This window comes from Drosophila sulfurigaster, chromosome 3, assembly GCF_023558435.1.
Source record: "Drosophila sulfurigaster albostrigata strain 15112-1811.04 chromosome 3, ASM2355843v2, whole genome shotgun sequence".
NCBI lineage: Eukaryota > Metazoa > Arthropoda > Insecta > Diptera > Drosophilidae > Drosophila > Drosophila sulfurigaster.
In genome coordinates this window covers 1,464,322-1,486,472 of record NC_084883.1, presented here as the reverse complement: position 1 = coordinate 1,486,472, position 22,151 = coordinate 1,464,322, and the positions used below count along the sequence as shown (strand labels likewise).

The window sequence follows — 22,151 nt, the reverse complement described above, 5'->3', positions numbered from 1 at the left end:
CAGCGTTCAATAATGTGTATATCGATATTCTTTTAAGTTAACAGCAAATGGCATCTCTTAACATTCCTTTTTGAGCAGAGCTGTAATGTGAGCTGTTCATTTGAGCATAGCAGCAATTTTACAGACAACACAACAAGTGAGTTTGGTTTACATAAACATTATTTTTGTTATAAACAATTTACTAACCTAAATTAAATATGTGTAGTGCTTCAACGATTTTGTCGGCCACGCTTCATTAAATTGCCCTTAGCATATTCTGCTGGCAGCAGGCGTCACAATGCAAACACGCCTGCTACAGAACCGGCAACAGCAACATCATCAGCTTTAAAAACAGCGACGACTAAGAAATTGGCTGTGGAAGAAGGGTTTACGGATTGGCGGCCCATCTACCAGCTTCCCTTGATACGCTGGATTGCAGCTTTTAATCGTCTTAAAAACTATCAGGCTGCTGTCACAGTGGCTGCCACACCATTGGCATTCACCCTGTCTCAGGCTGGCCAGGTATCTGGAGAAGCAATTGGAATTTGCGCTTCATTGGGAGTCAGTGGGCTGATTACGCTATCATTGGGCAGTTATTTGACATCCAATATAATTGGATTTATCTACATTAATGATCAGCAGGATCAGTTAAGACTGGCATACGTGGACTTCTGGGGTCGTCGCCAGGAGGCCCTGATTGATATTGAGGACATACTCCCCGATTGGGAGCTTAAAAGGACCACACGATTGGGCTTTTATCAGCCAATATGTCTGCGTACTGATAAGAAACAGCGCTTCAAGATACTTCAACGTTTTGGAGTGATCACAGATCCTCTTATATTCGAGGGTCTTTTCGGGCAATAAAAAGGGGTTTGTTATGAATATTTATTATTTTATTGTAAATAATTGTAGACAAATTAGTATGTTACAAAAGATTAAAAGAGAATTAATAACTCTTAAGTTCTGTACAAAAAAAAAACGAAAGTCTTTTGTGTATACAAAGATAAATGTCGAGTAAAAATCTTATATTTTGGATTGCTTAAAAATGTTTAAAAAGAAAAACAATATTGAAATCTATCTTTGGACTAAGATTGATGTGATATTCTTTAAATCGTGATGACAAATTTATATTTAAAAACGAACCGCTTTAAATTAAATTTTACGTTATACGGAGTCTTCCTATAACCACATTTAAAATATTCATTTTACAACAAATAACAGCTCCTGACTTTACATTACATTATACAAAATAACAGTAAATTGTAATTGCTACAAACAAAATATATTGAAATGTAGCCTTAGAGCTTAGTTGCATTCAGTTCTACTATATCGATTAAGTTGTTCATCATATTTAAAAAAAAATCGTTCATGCATAAGCATATATGTAATTAAATCTACTAAATATTATAACAGAAAATGTTCGTTAATTATGAAGTCTCCACGTTACTACTAGTGATTTGTACTGGATGAGATACTATAGTGTCAATTAAAATTAAATAATCGACTCATTTTGCTGACTTTCTATGCAATTGTTGACATTTTCGTTGTTAAGCTTCATTTTGCTTCCCAGCATAATTGCATCTGTAACCTATAAATAAAGTTAATAAGGATTTTAAGGGAATTAATAGGAAGTTATTCGTTTACACTTACCGTATCGGGAAGTTTTTTGTGAAAGGTCTCCGGCAGCAAAAGAGATAACAATCCAGCAAGCATTGATGTGCCACCAAATAATAGCATAGGCAGGGGCTCATAATAGGTCCCCTGTTATAATTGAAACATAAAATATGTATATTCAGAAATTAAAGTGCTTCAAGGTTACAAACCAGGAGAGGCACAAAGGGTGCCAACATGGCACCAAATCTAGCAAAGGTGGACATGACGCCAACGCCGCCGCTGCGTATAACCTGCAGGGAGATGTTCATATGTTTGTTCAGAACTAAGATTGACGATTGAAGAAAATAATACAAACCGTGGGCATCATTTCCGCTGTGTAAGTGTAGATAACTGCAAACGATGAAGTGATTCCCAGTTTGCCAATTAAAAAGAGTGTGATGATTAACCAATTTTGACCTGTTGCAGATAACATAGAAACCATTGTTAGTAAAATTTTAAAAAGAGGTTCCTTCTGAAAACGACATTGAATTCATAGTTTTTATAACGCTAATAAGTTGCTTTACGTGTGATCTTGTTGGTATGAACTAGGTAAGCATGCATAGTCAATAAAAATAGTTAAGTACTTTAAGGATATAATCATATATTTATATCCGACTGAAATATATCATACCCGAAGTCATATATCCACTGGCCGCGCAGGTGACAGCACAGAGCAAAAGGGAACCAGAGAGCGCAAGACGTCGTCCCAATTTTCGCAGACACAACTGTATACGACAGATATAAATAGGCGCATAGAATCAACATATATAGCACACATGTATATTCATATGACATTTAAACATACCCAGGCCAAGCTGTAACCAGGTATTTCAATTAAGCAGACAAGAGCGAAATTTAAGTACTTGTTGCCACTGAGATTGGTCGAGTTCAGCGAGAGACCATAAAAGACAATGGCATTGACAGCCCTGTAAGAATCAATTAAATATGGTGTAAGAAGTAAAAATATCAATGGGAAATATTTACCAAATGAAGAGTAGCAGTATATATCGCCAGATCAACGAATGGGAGCCAAACACTTGTTTGACGGACGCCCAAATCTGACGCTGCTCTTGATCTGACGATAACTGTTGCTTATCCGTCGCATTCAAATTCTGCTGTTTAAAACTGGCCATCAGCTCCAGAGACAACTCTCGTTGATTCACATGAGCCGCCCTTCTAATGATGGCACCCGCCTTTTCATGCTCGTTCCGTGCCAGCAGCCAGCGCACAGACTCCGGCACTAGCCAGACATAGATAACAAAGAATAGCGGCGGAATGGAGAGTGCCAACTGTAAATGCTTCCAGTCAGTCAGCAACCAGGCGGCCAAACCCACCAGCGCTTCACCCACAGCATAGAAATAGTTGAGTACTATGGAGGTCATCTCACGTTTACGAGGTCCAACCATTTCCACACCTATAATGAAGGCTAAAGGATAAACGCCGGATGTGCCCACGGCATTCAATAAGGCAAAGATCAGGAAACTGATATAGTCCCAGGCGAGGGCTTGCCCTATTCCAGTTAATCCCATGAAAATGGTGCAGAACAGAAAAACATATTTGCGACCAAAGCTAAGGGAAAAAGAAAGAGTATGCAAGAATTAGGGGATAACAATTATTAAACTATTTTAAGTTAAAAAAATGTACATATGATTAAGCTGCGTATGTTGATATTCATTTGTATTATTATTGATAATTTAAATCCATAATCCATTTATAAAGAATTATCGATACCACGAACCATATGTGATCGATATTGCCATATCGCTTTCATTACTTTTGCAGCAAGAGTTTTGCTCAGTTAATAGCTTAAACTATTGATGAAATTTAAAAAGCACTTACCGATCGGCAAGATAGCCAAATAGTGCGGTGCCAATAACGAGACCGGCAAAGTGGGTGGTCCCAACAAATGCTAATTTCCACGTATTCTCTTTGCACGTCAACTGCCATTCCTGCACAATTGTGTACTCTCCAATTTCGTAAACAAACTGCTGACATCGTTGTGTTTGTTCTGTCAAAAACAACGATGGATTGCACTCCTGCGTCTCTATCCATTGGCTTTCTGGATGCTCCCAGGGTTGCCAGTTGTTTGCAGTGCTGTTGGGTGCATAACGCCTGCACATATCACCTGGAGTGAAGTATCCATGTTTATTCCGCGTGCCTGGTATGGCATGATCCAGCCAATCTGTCTGATATTGCGTCTGATCTTGCACCTCACACTCGTCTATATGACAACGATATTTTGGTATGCCAGCCGTAAAAACATACGATAAACTGTTGGCAGCTGCGAAGAGCACGGGCAGGCAAATGAGTAAATAATTCACTCTCTGGTATCGACCGAATTCGCCAATTTCCTTGAGTATCTCGTCAAAGTCCATGGCGGCGACTGGCGACGCCATTTTAATAGGAAATTTCAAAATGACCAATTAACGATGGATTTCGGTTGCATATCTGTACGGCGTTGCCACCTGGTCGATCCTGTTCGATAAATGCGATAAATTTGTCTATTGGGCGTTCGCGAAGCGCGTGGTGAAATCAAAGTTTTTTGCTTTGCGGCGCACTGTTTAAGTAAACAAACAAATGATATTTGCACAACAAAACAACTGTTAAACTTGTGAACGCGAGGTGCACTGCCTGATTAAAAGATACTGTAGAGAGAAAAGCTGAGTCATGTTCACTATTTAAAAATTAAAAACAAAAACATTAAACGACAAATGTTTGAGTGTGCAAAATGTGTGAAAAAAGAACAGATTAGATAATAAACTAATTGTTCGTCTATTCGTCTGTCCCGCTGTCTGGCTTTGTGTTCAGCTTTACATAAATACATACATATGTACATACATACATAAATACATATTTATTTTTGAACAAAAGTGTATATTTTAGTCTTCGGGTTAAAGTAAAGAAAATCCAGTTTGATGATGGGCAATTAATTTCTTATTTATTAAGTGTTTATTGATAAGTGTTAGAAGTAATTTTTAATCAATACTTGTACGGTCTGAATGATAAAAAATTATAAAGGAGTTAAAAAAAAAACGACTACAGTATAAATCAGTATATTTGAAATGGAAATGAAGGATAAACCTTAATGTTTTTTAGAGAGGAACAACTGTTCTTAATCAACGATTATATTTATGTATGTACATAAATACTATACATATATCCAGGTATGTATGTACAGTGGATCACAGCTTATTTCAACCACCACCAACCGACAACTTTGAATCAGTATACTGGCCAAACTAAAAGAGGTATTAACTTTATTTAAACGCAGGATTATAGTTTAATGTATTAAAATACAAGATATTTTTTCATTTATCCTCTAATTTTTTGTTTACTATATAAAATTATTAAAAACCAAAAAAATGCCAAAAAAAAGTACCACAGCTTATTTCAACCAGCAACTTTGCAGCTGTGCGAAGATCAGTTTCCTAGGAAAATAACTGGTCTTTATGGATCTATTGCTTTGTGTATAGTATTTTCAATACATAGAAGTTCGATTTTCGACATTTTAAGCTTTAGATCTCGAAATACACACGTATTTTACAAAATGGGTCCGTGAACCACAATTGAGAAGGAAAATGACGTCATAGCTCCTGTTGATGCCAGATGATGGCAGGAGTGACCACTCAAAACAGCTGACAGTGTGGTCGCGATCGATTGATATCGATAGCGACAAAGTTAGTATACTGTGCGTGTGACCTTGTCACACGCGCAGTCACACTGATCTAGTTTATCCTCATGTTGGTCACCCTGCCCACTTTTTAGTGCTTTTTTCATATAACATATGTTCTACTATTCTGACCGGCACAACAAGTGTACATTTTCCAAGTGCAATAAAATAATTGTAAAATTACAAGTTCTACCAATTTCCAAAGTTGAAGTGTTATTATTTATCTGGAAGACGCCCCCCTACACATTTTGGTCCTTCGAGCCGGATATATGATTGGATTCGCTCGACCCCAGCAATAGCATTGGTTTTTTCAAGATACGAGGGTGGGCTGATAAATAGTCGGCCTAACATAGAAAAATTTTTTTTAAAAACTCGTAAATATTTTATTCGATTAGTGTTTTCTATTAGCTGATTACTGTGAAAGTTTCATGCGGTTTTATTAACACCGGTAATTTTGGCGGGACTTTTAGCGCATTCACTTTTGCATTGTCGTCAACATGAATAAAATCGAATATCGTGCTATCATAAGATTTCTGTTTTTTAAAAGAGAAATCCAACGACGATATTAAAAATGAGTTAGACAAAGTTTATAAGGATTCAGCTCCATCGTTTTCAACAATAAAATATTGGACTGCTGAATTTAAACGCTGGCGGACAAGCATTTTTGACGATGATCGCCCGGGTCGTCCTAGAGAGGTGACAACACCAAAATTGTGGATAAAGTCCATGGAATTATATTGGATGATCACCGAATCAAGCTGCGAGAGATTGCAAATGCTCTAAACATTTCTCGGGAACGCGTTGGAAACATTTTACACGAATTTTTACACATGAGAAAGCTTTCGTCAAGATGGGTGCCGCAATTGCTCACAATGGAAAATAAGCGCAACCGCTTGCACATTGCGAAGGAGAGTTTGGCATTGCTTAACGCAAACAAAAACGAATTTTTTCGTCGTTTTGTGACTGTTGACGAAACCTGGATTCATCACCATACACCAGAGAGTAAGGAACAGTCAAAGCAATGGATTTTAACTGGAGAAACGGCACCGAAAAAGGCAAAGATCGGTTTGTCGGCCAACAAGGTGATGGCAACGGTTTTCTGGGATGCCCGAGGTGTAATTCATGTGGATTATCTGGAAAAAGGCAGAACAATTACAGGAGAATACTATTCCAATCTCTTGGGACGATTTGATTCGGAGCTGAAGAAAAATAGCCGCACATGGCGAAGCAAAAAGTTTTGTTTCACCAGGACAATGCTCCCGCTCACAAGAGCGTTTTCGCCATGTCGAAATTGTGTGAATTGCACTACGAAATTCTACCCCATCCACCCTATTCTCCAGATTTAGCACCCTGTGACTATTATTTATTTCCAAATTTAAAAAAATGGCTTGAGGGTAAGAAATTTCATTCAAATGAACAGGTAATCTGTGAAAAAACGCCTATTTTGAGGACCTGGACAAATCCTATTTTATGGAAGGTATTGGGAAACTGGAGGATCGGTGGTCCAAGTGCATACGTCTAAAAAGAGATTATGTTGAGAAATAAAAAAGCAAAATTTAAAAAAAAACGTATTTTCTTTGTAAGGCCGACTATTTATCAGCCCACCCTCGTAAGTAATACACTTTCATACATTCTCCATACATTTTGTGCAAGTGTCGTGTTCGCGCCATATTCTTTTTCCTTGTACATTATATATATGTGACACAGCATATATATAAGTACATAAGCGTTCTACCGGCTTTCTTTCCGCAATCTTTTCTACTTTGTGTATACTTTGCACAGTATATATATATATATATCCTTATATGTATGTATATGTATGTGTAAGTATCTATACAGTTTAAAAGAGTTCGCTTATATTTTCCTATTTGGCCGCTGTTGTATGTACTTTGTTACATTTCTGTCGTGTCGCGTTTGTCTGCTTTTTGACACACTCCAGTGTATGCAACCTCTTCGTGTTATTTTACTCTAAATAACAAGGAAGTTGCACTCTACTAAAAACAAACGCGCGTAGATCCACTACACTCCATATATATATATATATATATATACATATATATATACACATATACACACGACACATATACATCCACATACGACACACATACATACACGAACACTTCCATATACGACACTTACACACATATACACTCCGTATATATTCCATATACACTCCGTATACATTCCATATACACTCCGTATATATTACATATACACTCCGTATATATTCCATATACACTCCGTATATATTCCATATACACTCCGTATATATTTCATATACACTCCGTATACATTCCATATACACTCCGTATATAGTTGTGTCGGCTTTGTTCACTATCCTGTGATAGCCGAAGTTCCTTTCCATTTTTTGTGCTTGCTCTCGGCTGCCGAAGCGTAGTATGTCCAAAAGCCAAAAGAGTGAAAAGGACTCTAAACTTTCATTAAAGCTTCCGACCACATCTCGTCGCCTGTCGTCCGCTTCGCCCGCTCCTTCGGGATCCAAATCCGCCACTCCTGCCGCTCAACTCCGAGTCAAAGTTGATCGTCCGTCGCCGTCTGCTTCTTCTGCAACTACACGATCCGTCCAGGCTAAACTTAGCAACACCCGTGCGATGGCTCTCAGCAACTTCATCGCCGTCTCTGACAGACTGGTGCACTTTGAGAGTCGGGTCAGAGGGCCTGCAGCCGAAGACGACAATGTACACACGTACGAGATCCGTCGTGACCGCCTGCAAGCCCTCTGGGACAGTGTAGAGACCGCTTATGCCACGTGCGCTGATGCACTGCATCGAGACGGCGACAACGAAGGCATACAGGCCATGGAGGCCAAATATGACCACTGCTATGCAGTGTATGAGCGGTGTCTCGCCCATGTAAAGGGGCAAATTACCCAATTTTCCGAATCAACCAGGAGTGAAGCATCCGCTCCTCCTGTGTACTCCAGTGGCTGCCGGCTCCCTCCAATCGACACCGAAGTATTCCGTGGGGATTACTTGCGGTGGCCGACCTTCCGTGATCTTTTCACGGCCATCTACGTCAACAATCCGAGGTTGACTCCGGTTGAGAAACTATTCCATCTCAATTCAAAAACCGCAGATGAGGCCAATGAGATCGTAGCCAAATTTCCGCTGACGAACGAAGGTTTCGCGTCGGCTTGGAGTGCTCTCTGCGAGCGATTCGAAAACAAGCGCTTGTTAATAACGAGCCAGTTAAAAATTCTCTTCAACCTGTCCACGGTTTCGCAAGAGTCTGGAGCAGCGATTAAGGAGCTGCATGGCACAATTCAGCGGTGCTTGACCGCTCTTGACCACTCAGAGATTTCAGTCTCTAGTCCTTTCGCCGACTGCATCCTGGTCTTTCTTTGCTCATCCAAGCTCCCCAAACTTACACTCTCACTATGGGAGCAATCATTGGTGGACAAGACCAAGATTCCCGCATGGCAGGACATGAGCACATTCCTCAACGAGCGTTATCGTACGCTCGAGGCTGTTGAGGACGTGACGCAAAAAACCTCGCAGAACTCTACCGCTGGACCATCCCGTCCACAGCAGAGTTCAAAGCGAATTAACTCCTTCAAGGCCCGAGTCACTCAGAGAGGCAAATCGTGTGACTTGTGCTCAAAAGAGAATCACCCTGTCCGGGTTTGTCCAAGCTTCCTTGAAATGTCGGTCAATGATCGGATGAGCTACATCAAACAGAAAAGTCTCTGTTTAAACTGTTTCGCAAGAGGTCACCAACTCCGAGAGTGTACGAGTGCGCACAATTGCTTGACATGCAAAGGGCGGCACCACACTCTTCTCCATCGGGGCGACAGTGCCCACAATGGTGCCTCTTCCTCTTCCACTCCATCCACACTTCCCAACATACAGTCCACTCCGAATCAATCGGCAACAAATGTACAAAATTACTTTGCCATTAACGCTCAGAACATCCTTCTCGGCACGGCGGTTGTCAATGTATGCCATCTAGGTACTACATACACCGCACGAGCACTAATCGACTCAGGGTCCGAAGCGACTTTCATTTCTGAGCGTTTATTCCAGCGCATAAAGTTGCCATTCCAATCCGTGCAAGCCCAAGTATCCGGGCTGAATCATGCAATTGCGGCCCAACCGCAGAAGTTATGCAACTTCAGCATTGGTTGTCCAACGAAGCCGAGGCTCCATATCGAGACCTCAGCGTTCGTTATTCCACAACTGGCAGACAAGCTGCCACCATTCCGTGTGCCGAAAGGCTTCCTAAAGGATCTACCAGCGATTGAACTGGCAGATCCAAACTTCTACAAAAGTGCTCAGATTGACATCTTAATTGGCGCGGATATCCTTCCGTCAGTCATTCTGAGCGGTTCCCGGCCAAACATTTGTGGCTCACTCCTTGGCCAACAAACCGTGTTTGGTTGGATTCTCACCGGCCCCGTCTCCCAGAATGTGTCGACAACTGTCTCTGCGTTTTCGACAAGAGTCGCTATCCAAGCAGACGATCAACTCGACAGACTAAACTCCAAAGTTTGGGAGGCGGAGGATATTCCGTCGAAGCTGGTTAGCTGCGAAAACACAACTTCACGCAGCAGATGTGGCAGATCTCGGGTGACTCTTCCATTCCGGAAGCCCGTCACCACTCCTAATTTGTATCTGCCTCATCATTCATCCAAACCAGATAGGCATCGACACAAAGACGAATAACCCCCTACTTCGTTTCTCTATTCGTCGTCCTGTGCTGTCCTATACTGTAAAGAAGCTACTGTAATAATCATTTGTTCTTGTTTCATTCCATGTTGTATGCCCTTCTCCGTGTGGATGGGCCTCAACTCTATTACATGATTGCTGCCATGGGACCCAAGTACCAGAAATTTATTTGGTGGAACCAGCCAAATACGTGAATGTCAAGTCGTCAGTGACGACGCGACGACCAGCCGGAAACGACTCGATCTTGAATTCCAGCACGGCCACGTTCCCGCTCGCCGTCGCCCACGAGCGGGCCTCACCTCTGGGGAGTTTCCAACTTCTCTCACATCCTTGCCCCCTCCGTCCCTGGTGCTCGGCACTGATGTGTATCCTCACATCATTCAACATGGCATCCTGCCGAGCACCAACGATTTGCCAATGGCCCAGAATTGGATTCTGTCCGGTCCATGTGGACAATAAATCCGTTTGCAACTCATTGCAAGGGGGGGAGGATGTTGATGCCAGATGATGGCAGGAGTGACCACTCAAAACAGCTGACAGTGTGGTCGCGATCGATTGATATCGATAGCGACAAAGTTAGTATACTGTGCGTGTGACCTTGTCACACGCGCAGTCACACTGATCTAGTTTATCCTCATGTTGGTCACCCTGCCCACTTTTTAGTGCTTTTTCATATAACATATGTTCTACTATTCTGACCGGCACAACAAGTGTACATTTTCCAAGTGCAATAAAATAATTGTAAAATTACAAGTTCTACCAATTTCCAAAGTTGAAGTGTTATTATTTATCTGGAAGACGCCCCCCTACACAGCTCCTTTAAAGAATGGATTTTCCCGTCCAAAAGTTTATGAATTGCTGCATCTGAGTGTTTCGACTGTGCAAATAATCATTTCATTGTTTTTTTCGGGAATGTATAGTGCATGAGAAGGGCAAAAATGTACCCAATGCATTTTTTAATGAGACCGACGCGTGTTATATTGTCCGGAAAATCGGGAAAATCCAAAATTTTCGCCACCAAAATTGGCCAGTGTTATAGAGGAGGAATTGAGTAAGGCGTGCCACCCAGAATCATTTCGAGAGTACTGCGGGAAAGTAACTTTAATGACAGTATAAGGCGCAAGAAACCGTTTATAAGGTGCGCGAATCAAAAGGCTCCTTTGAAATTTGTCAAGGAGCATGTGGGAAAGGATAAAAACTTTTGGAACTTAATCTTATTTGTGGACGAGTCCAAAATCAACATTTTTGGCTTGGTTGGAGCTCCATATGTCGGTCAGAATCCAAATTCCGGGCTTCAAAACATAAATTTAAAGCCTACAGTCACGCATTACGGTGGTAGCGTCGTGGTTTGGGCCTGTAAGTCTCCAGCCGTAGTCGGAAAACTCAATTTTATTGACGCGACCATTGACTAGACTCAATACCTAGAGGTACTGGATGTCAATTTGATCCAAAGTGCAGATAAACTGGGCATTAAGGATGATTTCCGCTTCTACCAAGACAATGACCCTAGGCTTAAGGCAGGAATTGGGCAAGATTGGCTAATGTGCAACTGTCGTCATGTCATGAAACCATCAGCTCAGTAACCTGACATAAATGTTGTAAAAAAATTTTTGGGCCATTTTGAACCAGAACATCGGAAAAAGGCCAATTTCCAACAAATCTAACCTTAAAACGGCCTTAGTGGAAGAATGGGACAAAATTAGCCCCTATATCACAAAAAAATTGGTGGAATCTATTCCAAACTGTCTGGAAGGAGCTATTAACCAAGAAGGAGGTCATACGAAATTCTAAATACACAGTTTAACATATTTATATTTAGTTATTTTTAGCTGGTTGAAATAAGCTGTGGTACTTTTTTTTGGCATTTTTTTGTTTTTTAATAATTTTATATAGTAAACAAAAAATTAGAGGATAAATGAAAAAATATCTTTTATGTGAAGACATTAAACTACAATCCTGCGTTTAAATAAAGTTAATACCTCTTTTAGTTTGGCCAGTATACTAACTCAAAGTTGTCGGTTGGTGGTGGTTGAAATAAGCTGTGATCCACTGTATATGGCTTGAAGATCAACTTCATTCATGCGGAAATTAATGTGCTTCAAATTGAGAAAATTTATCACACATTTGTGATTGCAACAGTTGTGATTTAGGTAGAGTTTCTATTTATCTGGATATTTCTTCTATATGGAGTTTTACATACATACATAGCTAGAAAAGTTGGTCAATGTTTTGTTGTCTATTTTTTGTTTTAAATACTAAGCATTTCGCTTTGCATTATTGACGAGCGTGTAAATTAAATAAATTGATGAAGTTCTTGGGCGCCACATCAATTACTATGGGGAGAGATATCCGACATGGATAGATGCATGTCTGTGAAGACGCATGCAATTTTAGCCAATTGACACAAATTGTTGCATGCAACAAGCGGCTGATTGGAGTATGTCGACGTTTTGTCAGTTAAGATAAAGCATTTGCAAATGATTAATTAGTTGAATTGCACATTGAAAACTGCCCAGATCGTGTGGAATTGAGATCTAAATAGGTTGTATATTTCCCGTTTAAAAGTTGTTATTGCTGAGAGATTTTACGACGCTGTCGAATAATTGCATTAGCAAATCGCACATTTTTAATTCATAATGTGCCTGGGAACACGGGCAGCTCGTTGAAATGATGGCCTTGGATATTCGAAAGGTTATTTGCAGCTAAGGTGCCTGCACTTGATAAGCCCTGTCCCATAAAGTATATCTCTTATCACCAAAAATTAGCTAATATGCAATTGGATTATAACCCACACTCGCATAGTGTCTAGCAAGTGTATTTATGAACTTGAACTTGGTTGAACACCTGACAACTGTGGTTTCTTATTAATTTTCGCGCCTTGCTCGAAGTGCTTGAACGGATATTTGCGGATAATTCGCCGAGTTTATCACCTCACGACGCTGCGTTCGCCGCTGCACTGAGCGCTCCACAAAGCCTCCCCAAACAGGGGCGAATACAATAGAGCTTTTTCGTCTGTTTATTTTCTTCTTCTTCGCCACGACGCTGCCGGCCGGCTGAAAATCAATACAACTCTGAAGAGTGCACCCAGACAGCACCAAGGAAAGAGAATGCAAGAGCATGTTAAATTGTTCGCTCTTAAAACTAAAGAGCGCAAAGCTACAAAAGCATTATAAACAAATAAAAACCCATGCTTTTGATCGGTTTTTTTATGGGATGCGACACGAAGTTCTTGGAAATTCGTAGTCTTTGTTGCTAATTTCGCGACACTGTGAACAAAACGAATCACAAAAAAAGCAAATAAACAAAGAGAATTTGTTGAAGCTTCGCAGACAGTTGTTGTCATATTCCTGTTGAAAATCAACAAAATTATGTATGATCGTACGATATAACTTGAGTTGTTACTACACGAACATAATATTTGATATAAGGTAGTACGCCAAGATATATATGTAGACATACATACAATCATACAGTATATTGTGTGTGTGCACTTTTAATTTAATTTTATGATGATCACCTTTCTTAGTATTCGCCCCAAAATTATAATTGCAGCTCGGTCTTTTCAGAAATTGCATGTATATATGATATAATTAAATATGAAGGAAGTTTAATATTTTTTAGAATTATTTTTATATATGTATTTTTAGTAGTTAAACTGCTTGATGAATACTTTAGTGCACTGTTCTACATATTAACCCGGAAACTGGTTGATGAGAGGGAACTGGAAATGTTATTTAAACAGTCGCGCATGTTTACATGTATGCGTGTGTCTGATTAATTGATTAGCAGTTTACGAATGTGGGTCTGTGGAGAGTTACTTTCGGACCTTCACTACATCGATATTGATTACAACTTATATCTGTGTTGATTCAATCTCGAAATATCTATATACATATAAATACATAGTAAATTGGAATTTAAGTATATTCATAAGTCCGTACACAAGTGAATTTAGAGAGTTTAGATCAAGGTTGTTATTAAGAACATAACATAACATAGAGGGAATAGCCCCCCACAGGTAGAAAACTTTACACAAGCGAGAGTGATTTCTCTCTGCGTATGAGTAATAACAAAGAGACGTGTCTGAATTGCCTTACAAGGGGTTTTCGAAATAAATATCGTCCCCATAGGGAAGCCCCTTTTGGCTACGCTCCATGCAAAAGAGCGCGAGAGAGTGAAGAGAGAACGATTTACTTATCTTCTTGTGAGTAATTCAGACGTTGCCTTATCGTGAAAGCTTTGCCGGAACGTCAGTATCTGGTGAAACGTTAAAACGAGCGGATCGGTGCGCGTCTTAAGCAGTTAAAGGCGAAAGAGAGAGAGAGAGAGACAGACACAGTGAGAGATTGATTGCGAGCGCGAGAGATTCAGGAAAATGGGTTGGTGGGGCAAAAAGAAATCCACGGATGAGGCGCGAAGCAGCAGCGATCTGCCACCAGCGGCGCTGCTGGATCCACGCACCAAGATCCACACAACCAGCGCTGCAACGGAAACCACGAACACAGCTGTGCAGAATTCAACCATATTCGACAGCAATAAGAACACCGTAACCTACACTCATACTCGTCAAACGGTGACGCATACGCAGCAGGCGCGTGTGACGGAAGTGATAACGCGTCGCACACCAAACCAGAACGAGTTGGACGAGCTGTTTGCACAAATGAGCATGAATGGTGGCACTGCCACCAAGACGACAACGAACACAAGCAGCAAGCGCTCGACACCATCGAGCCTCTATGGCGTCGCATTGCGATCGACGCCGTCGTTCAAGGCCACCGCGGAGGCGCGACGTTCCAGCACGCTGGTGAGGATGGAGCAGACGACAATGTCGCAGAAGCAGGGTCGCAGTGTCACCCAGCATGTGGAGACACAACGTGTGGCGTTTAAGCCGACCAAGCCAACCTGGCCACCGGCAACCACTACAACCACAAAGTCCAGCTCGACCACGGCGCTTGCCCTGAAGCCGCTTGATCGTAGCTATGTGTCGCCATATGCCAACAAATCGGGAAGTCTGATCAGCAGCGTGTCCACCAACTCCTTTGCGACCAAGCCAGCGATCTCCACAACAACAACCACGAGCATTAGGCCGATACTTTCCACTCCAAAAAACACTGTTGCCACTAGTATCTGGTCAACGACCCCGAAACCAAAAACCACAGCAACAGCGAGCATAAAACCAACTCTGCCCACAACCAACAATGTGGTCTCTTCAAGGCCCTACATTAGCCTGAATCCCAGCACAGGTGCAGTGCCCAAGAAATACAGCACTTCGATTAGCTCTAAGGATGCTCAGGGCGAGTTCAAACCCTCAACGCCAATCATTCAATCAACTGTGCCGAAGAAGAAGCTAAAGGCCGCAGAGGTTGTCATCTTCAATCACGAGAAATTCGACAATCAGAACGAGTTTCGCGAAGGCAGCGCGGAGGATGTTAAAGTGCTGGAAAAAACATTCAAGGCTCTCAAATGCAGCGTGAAAATCGTTTCCAACGCCACATTGGACGAGGTCAGAAGCAATGTTCGCAAGCGTAAGTTTTGTCAATGTCTGAATTTGAATGCATTTTATAATATGATTATCTCTTTGTTCTTTTGCAGTGGAGCAGAAGAACTTTTCTGAACGTTCTGCATTGGTACTTGTGTTGCTGAGTCATGGTCAGCGCAATGACACCTTGGCCGCCAGAGATGGTGATTATAGAATTGATGATGATGTCGTCTTTCCTATTGTAAGCAATCGTACGCTGCAGAACAAGCCGAAGATCCTGTTTGTGCAGGCCTGCAAAGGTTCTAGAGAGATTGGAACATTCAAGACCGATTCCGCACAGGTAAAATGAATTCCAGTCTTTATACTCTCTGTCCATAGAGTAAAAGTCCGTCCGTCTGCCTGTATGAAAAACTAGACCTTAGAGACTATAAGAGGTAAAGCTATAATTTGTGTTTGTTATATCAATACACAAATATTTCAGTATTTTTCCATATATAAATTTATACTCTTGATCAGTAGAGCAAATCAGTAACATTAGCGTAGATCAGTAATGCCCACGACATATGTGACATGAATTTCGCATAAAATGCTAATTACGTTTGGTTTAATATGCAGAAGTAGAGATCAGAGAATAATTTACTTAGAAATTCCAAATTAATATTAGAATTTTAGCAGAACTCCCGAGAGCATCTTAGTTCAAGATGATAATTATACCCGCTACCCATAGGGTAGAAGGGTATTATAACTTTGTGCCGGCAGGAAATGTATGTAACAGGTAGAAGGAAGCATCTCGACCCTATAAAATATATATATTCTTGATCAGCGTCAACAGCCGAGACGATATAGCCATGTCCGTCTGTCCGTCTGTCCGTATGAAGACCTAGATCTCAGAGACTATAAGAGATAGAGATATAATTTTTTTTCGACAGCATTTGTTATATTTGCACGCAGATCAAGTTTATTTCAAATTTTTACCACGCCCACTTCCGCCCCTGCAAATCAAAAAAATCGAATAACAAGCGTAAAAGCTAGAGTTACGAATTTTGGTATATACAGTAATAACTATAGTAGTTATGATCCCTGAAAATTTGGTTGCGATCAGAAAAAAATTGTGGAAGTAATTAAAGAAATACTTTTGTATGGGCTTTGGCTGACAATCTGGTATATTGTGCTGTCTATGGTATATTTTGAATGCGGTACTATATCGATATACCACATATACCATTTGATATATTTTTAGTATTTTTGCAGTATATTTGGGATATTTTGAGAATAATACCGCAAAATATATTGCTTTTATTCAAAATGGGTAGCGGGTATCTCACAGTCGAGTACACTCAACTGTAGCTTTCGTGCTTGTTGATATTGTACCGCCTAATAGTCTGTTCGTCTATCTATTTTGAAGTAAACTACCTTTAAAACTAAGACTATGAAGCTTGGTTCCGAATTGCTTGAATTGAGCTCGAAACTGTAATCTCGACTTGAAATTGGAGATTGGAATGCAAAATAAATCACTTAATATTTGTCTTGCCAATGATATGAAGCTCTTTTTTCATGTTGTTACACATTCTGTTTTCTTTGTACCGTAGCCACATGGTAGTCCAAGCGAGATTCTCAAATGCTACAGCACCTATGAGGGATATGTCTCCTATCGGTACGATGATGGCACACCCTTCATAAAGATTCTCTGCGAAACGCTCAGCAAAAAGCCAAAGGTTGACATTGCCACCATCATGGAGGAAGTTCGCTTGTTGGTTAAAACCTATACCAAGTGAGTATAAATTTTCTTAACTAATAAGCGAATCGATTAACTGGAATATGTTTATTGCTTACAGGGATGCACAAATACCAACTGTGACCACATCACTGACCACAAAATACGTATTTGGAGATTATACATAAACTGCCTAGTATTAGAGATGCCTTTGCCTTGTGATTGATAACTTAAGACATAGCTGTTCGTTAGATCCAATAAGCAAAAGAGACTGCAATCAAATTATATACAGTGTAATTAGCTTATCTGCTTTGAGTGCAGTGAGTAACTGCAAAATACTATCTTATCGATGGATATCGGAGCACTAAAGCGTATTATGTTGTATATACATATGTACATTTATTTAAAAATCTGTTATATTCCGATCTGCTCATAAGGCACCATTAATTTATAAGCTCAGTAATAAAGATGTCCTATAGTTTCCATGTGTGAAACTATAGAGAAGACAAACTCCTTGTCGATCTCTTCATTAAGAAAACAATCTACAAATAAGTTTATCCAATCTATAGATAAGTTCAGGCCTCGTCATCTTCTTCGAAGGGCGTGTTTACTTGCTGATAATACGAATACGCAATAATATAAAAGTAAACGTTAATTGCTGTGTAATAGGGAAAAGATGAGAAACGGATTGGAAAAGAGTATTCGCCATAGCGGTGCAAAGTAAACTCACCAGTTAAAACGACTACAAAAATGAGGACATACGGGCGTAGCGTCAGGTTACTAACTGTTTGTATGATGAAGCAGATGATTAAAATGGCCGTATTGACGAAGCTGGTGATTAGATAGAACACCAATAGCACTGTTGACTGCTGCAAGATACTCCACATCGATTAAAGATAAGTCCCCCATCGCTTTGACCTGAGTGAACTTACAATAAGCGCGCCCAACAACAACATCACACATCCGATGCAGTGGCAGATGCACACAGCTCGCTCTGGCTGTGAGATGAGTTCTTGAGGGCCCAATAGGATGATCAGCAAATTGACTATAACATCGAAGAAAGCAATTCCAATGCATCCACGTCGAAGACTGATGCAGAAGCAACAGGCATTCAAACGGATCTTGACCATTTCTATACGAGTTGTTTTAATTATCACTTGACAATTTAATAATATGTATTTTTGTGTTTTTATTTGTCATGATTGATAGATAAGACGAGGACATTTCAAATAATGACATACGAGATTTGAATTTAATCATATAGAAACATAGGATTGAGGATACCTGCATCTCAAATGAACAGATCTCCTCCGAGTGCAGCATAAAACGAATAGGCGACGAGCCAATAATAAATGCCTAAAACTGTTTGGAACATTGTAGAATATGACAACCATCCGATTTGGTAGTCCACTTACCAAACATAATAACATATAGAGCTATAACTGGCGCCCATATGACGAGTATTACATCCGATATTACCAAAATAATCATGGCCAATATCTTTACCAATGTTAGCATTATATACATGAGCATACAGTTTGGACGTAGCTGCAAGATTATTAATTTATTAGAGCTGACCTAATCTTACATTGACTACTTACCCATAAAGCACCCAGAAATAGAAAGACGGCGCTTATCAGGTGCATTAACATGAAAATACAGAACAATTTGTGGCATAGGTCGGGCTCACCTGTATATTTATTAAGGGCTATAGCACTGTCAAAATGGTAATCTCCATGTTAGTGACTTACCCGATTCGCCAAAGATAAAGATGAAGATGCCAAATAACAGATCCATTAGTACGTCTGATATAGCTACTATAAAAGTGCCTATACGCAAATCTACACAAAAACAACACCACTGCAAGTAGATCATCTTGCTGATTCTGAAGTTTGGTTTTTAATTACTAATTTCGACTGTGTCTGCGGATTAACTTTCTGTGTTTTTGATAAAAATGATGTAGTAGTAAGTAAACTCATTAAATTCTGACAAAAAATACATAGTAAGGTTCACATTCGTTGGCAGAACAAAGAAAGTCAAGTCGATGACTGTGCACCACTTTTGTTTTCCAAATTCGGTATCTTTTGGGATTGTCTGACCAAGGCTGACAAAGAAGAGAAACTTGTATGATCTTATTGCTCATCATCTTTCTTGCTTAATTATCCAGTAACTGCATATAGGGTAGCAGAGTAAAATTCCGTATGTAGTATTTGATTTCTGTAGGAACTAATGCACCCTAATTTCTGTTTTTTGCTAATTTATTTTTTTAAGGAACTTGACTTTTCTCAACTCGAAAAAATTATAATCAACATATAAACTGATTAAGAAATAACAGGAATTTTATAATCGCCTTGCAATATATTACATTTTTAAAATACAACATTAGCTTAACTCAACATTTGTTAATTCATTTGACGTCATTTTATTTTGTTGTGTTCTCTAAATAAGGTTACAGAGAATCTCACCGTCATTCTGTAATAAATAAACCTGATTTTACTCTGTACTTTTACTTTCAACTCGTAACTAATTTCCATAACCAATTATTTTATTTCAAAAGTCGTATCAGTATGAAGGCAACAGATTGAATAACAGAATAATATAATAATAATAATAGAAATAAAACAGAATAAAACTTTAGCTAAAATCATTCTCAAATAAATCTTACTTATTTAGTAAGAATTAAAATGAAGTTAACTTTGGTTGAAATTTTGTTAACTTAAATGAAAATATTTGCCCCCTTACCACTTAAATATTGTATAAATAAAGTATCTCAATATTCAATCACTTTAATTTATGTTACCCTATGTTGTTTATTTTCTCAATTTACAAAAATTATTAAACTTCTATTCCAAGGCATCGACCAATGTCAAAACGATAGTGTTATCGATAGTGCTATAGTGATTGTTATCGATATCGAATACTCATAGGGTAGAAGGGTATTATAACTTTGTGCCGACAGGAAATGTATATAACAGGTAGAAGGAGGCATCTATAAAGTATATATATTCTTGATCAGCGTCAACAGCCGAGACGATCTAGATTTTGGTACAATACCTGGTATAGCATTTAAGATTCCTGAAAATTTGGTTGCGATCAGTTAAAAAATTGTCGAAGTTATTAAAGAAATACTTTTGTGTGGGCAAAAACGCCTACTAACTAGGGGGTCTTAGTTGCTTTGGCTGACAATCTGGTATAGTGTGCCGTCTATGGTATATTTTGAATGCGGTACTATATCGATATACCAAATATACCATTTGGTATATTTTTAGTATATTTACAGTATATTCGGTATATTTTGAGAAAAATACCGTAGAATATATTTCTTTTATTCAATATGGGTAGCGGGTATCTCACAGTCGAGTACACTCGATTGTAACTTTCTTACTTGTTATTATGTGCAATGCAATGCAGGGTTTGGAAATGAAAAACACTCTCTCGTATGGTCTCGTATGAATTTCGGTAACAATGACCGTCCATGGCCTAGCAAATGGGCTATGCGATAAAACGGTAAACTCGTGGTGTTATATCATAAATATCAACAGTGCACAACGCAATCGAGTTTTTAATGGTTTTTGGCAAATAACTGTTGAAAAAGGCCGGGAAGTCCAGGAAAGGCAGAGAACGTGTCAGTCGCCCTAACAGTGGGCAACGATGTAGGCGAAGGAGAGACGCGAGGGAATGAGATCGGGGGAGCTTGTGTTTGCCTTTTGCAATTTCGTTTTCATTATCGAAACACGAGTATATTGAAAAACGAGCAAACGAAAAATGAGCACAATGTGCGAACGATTCGAACTCATTTGTATGCGATGTGGGCAGCGGTGATGACGACGACGATGACTGCAAAGACGACTACGAAGACGATTGGGAAGCCAGAGAATCAAAAATATTATGCAAAGAGTCCGAAACGGAGCCCGAGTCCCCCTGCTTAGCAAAAAGGGGGTTACACAAACAGTGAACAGCCGAAATCAAAATCAAAAACAAAATCAAAATCAGTAATTGCTGCGAACTCGTCGTATATAATGCAGCAATGACATGACACTATCGAGTCATTCGAGTCTGAGCAATCGAACAGATCGAGCACAATGAAAACACAACTGGCGCTTCTTTTAGTCCTCGCAGGCAACATGGCCATTGTCATGGCACGCCCGGAGCCACCTAAGACTCGCTACGGTGCCCCGCCCCCAGCACCCCAAAAGGATTATGGCCCACCGCCACCGGCACAGCCCTTGCCCGTCTATGGACCGCCAGCTGCCTTCTATGGTCCACCCGTCTCCGAGGCGATAATCACGAAGAACGTGTATGTGCATGTGCCCCCAGAGGAGCCGGAACTTTATCCAGCTGCGGCGCCAATTCAAACTGCGGTGCCCAAGAAGCACTACAAGATCATCTTCATCAAGGCTCCAAACCCACCCACTCCCCAGCGCCAAGTACTGCCTCCACCTGTGCAGGATGAGCACAAGACGTTGGTCTACGTGCTGGTCAAAAAGCCCGAGGAACAGCTGCCAGTCATTCTGCCATCGCCGGAGCCCACAGAGCCCACCAAACCGGAGGTCTACTTCATCAAGTACAAGCAGCAGCCGAAGCCAGCTCCTCAATATGGTCCTCCTGCCCCTGTGCCCGCCGATGAATACGGTGCACCGCCAGCTCCCCGCACTGTTGAGCAGTTCTAGAAGTAGTTCTAAGACTAGGTCCGTGCTTATAATCTTGCATTCAAATGTAAATATTATTTATAATTAGTTGCCACCATAAAGTAGAGTTTCTGGATATTAAACGAAGGATTCTTTAAGATATCTGTGTTTAAATTTGGCCTATTACGGATTTGGAAAAATGAGGGACACTTTATTTCCGATCTCAACCAACATCAGAAGGAAATACTTGACATTCAATGAGTCATTCGACAGGTCTTAAATATTCAGTGCCGGCAGGAAATGCATAAGGAGGCATCTCCGACGCTATAAAGTATATATAATA

General features: G+C 40.2%; 6 protein-coding genes across 9 annotated transcripts; 3 read left to right on the top strand and 3 right to left on the bottom strand.

Annotated features, from left to right (window-relative positions):
• The first annotated feature begins 42 nt into the window (after window positions 1-42).
• Window positions 43-861, top strand: LOC133839815 (transmembrane protein 186). Its single transcript, XM_062271420.1, has 2 exons — window positions 43-136; window positions 206-861. Coding segments are annotated over exons 1-2 (639 nt in total). The 5' UTR covers window positions 43-135; the 3' UTR covers window positions 844-861.
• A 458-nt stretch (window positions 862-1,319) lies between these two features.
• LOC133839812 (organic cation transporter protein) lies at window positions 1,320-12,939 on the bottom strand. 3 transcript variants are annotated; one of them, XM_062271408.1, is made up of 9 exons: window positions 12,918-12,939; window positions 3,472-4,189; window positions 2,617-3,201; window positions 2,438-2,558; window positions 2,264-2,357; window positions 1,949-2,049; window positions 1,803-1,883; window positions 1,630-1,740; window positions 1,320-1,567 (listed from the first exon to the last, which is right to left on the bottom strand). In XM_062271408.1, the coding sequence occupies exons 2-9, from the start codon at window positions 4,026-4,028 to the stop codon at window positions 1,472-1,474; spliced, it is 1,746 nt and encodes a 581-aa protein (XP_062127392.1). In that variant the 5' UTR covers window positions 4,029-4,189; window positions 12,918-12,939; the 3' UTR covers window positions 1,320-1,471. The 3 variants fall into 3 exon arrangements, with proteins under 3 accessions (XP_062127392.1, XP_062127393.1, XP_062127391.1); XM_062271409.1 differs by having other exon boundaries at window positions 3,472-4,107; window positions 12,918-12,937; XM_062271407.1 differs by lacking the exon at window positions 12,918-12,939 and having other exon boundaries at window positions 3,472-4,395.
• Window positions 12,940-14,238: 1,299 nt separating this feature from the next.
• LOC133842177 (mucin-5AC) lies at window positions 14,239-17,690 on the top strand. Its single transcript, XM_062275167.1, has 4 exons — window positions 14,239-15,512; window positions 15,580-15,806; window positions 17,056-17,237; window positions 17,302-17,690. Exons 1-4 carry the CDS (start codon window positions 14,363-14,365, stop codon window positions 17,366-17,368), a joined length of 1,626 nt encoding a protein of 541 aa, XP_062131151.1. The 5' UTR covers window positions 14,239-14,362; the 3' UTR covers window positions 17,369-17,690.
• A 7-nt stretch (window positions 17,691-17,697) lies between these two features.
• LOC133842178 (uncharacterized) lies at window positions 17,698-18,324 on the bottom strand. 2 transcript variants are annotated; one of them, XM_062275168.1, is made up of 3 exons: window positions 18,113-18,324; window positions 17,911-18,049; window positions 17,698-17,838 (listed from the first exon to the last, which is right to left on the bottom strand). In XM_062275168.1, exons 1-3 carry the CDS (start codon window positions 18,308-18,310, stop codon window positions 17,756-17,758), a joined length of 420 nt encoding a protein of 139 aa, XP_062131152.1. In that variant the 5' UTR covers window positions 18,311-18,324; the 3' UTR covers window positions 17,698-17,755. The 2 variants fall into 2 exon arrangements, with proteins under 2 accessions (XP_062131152.1, XP_062131154.1); XM_062275170.1 differs by having other exon boundaries at window positions 17,911-18,046.
• A 20-nt stretch (window positions 18,325-18,344) lies between these two features.
• On the bottom strand, window positions 18,345-19,180 carry LOC133842179 (uncharacterized). The gene is made up of 4 exons (XM_062275171.1): window positions 18,932-19,180; window positions 18,782-18,870; window positions 18,596-18,728; window positions 18,345-18,542 (listed from the first exon to the last, which is right to left on the bottom strand). Exons 1-4 carry the CDS (start codon window positions 19,053-19,055, stop codon window positions 18,472-18,474), a joined length of 417 nt encoding a protein of 138 aa, XP_062131155.1. The 5' UTR covers window positions 19,056-19,180; the 3' UTR covers window positions 18,345-18,471.
• A 1,498-nt stretch (window positions 19,181-20,678) lies between these two features.
• On the top strand, window positions 20,679-21,977 carry LOC133845182 (uncharacterized). Its single transcript, XM_062279560.1, has one exon. The coding sequence runs from the start codon at window positions 21,263-21,265 to the stop codon at window positions 21,848-21,850; it is 588 nt and encodes a 195-aa protein (XP_062135544.1). The 5' UTR covers window positions 20,679-21,262; the 3' UTR covers window positions 21,851-21,977.
• The last annotated feature ends 174 nt before the right edge of the window (window positions 21,978-22,151 follow it).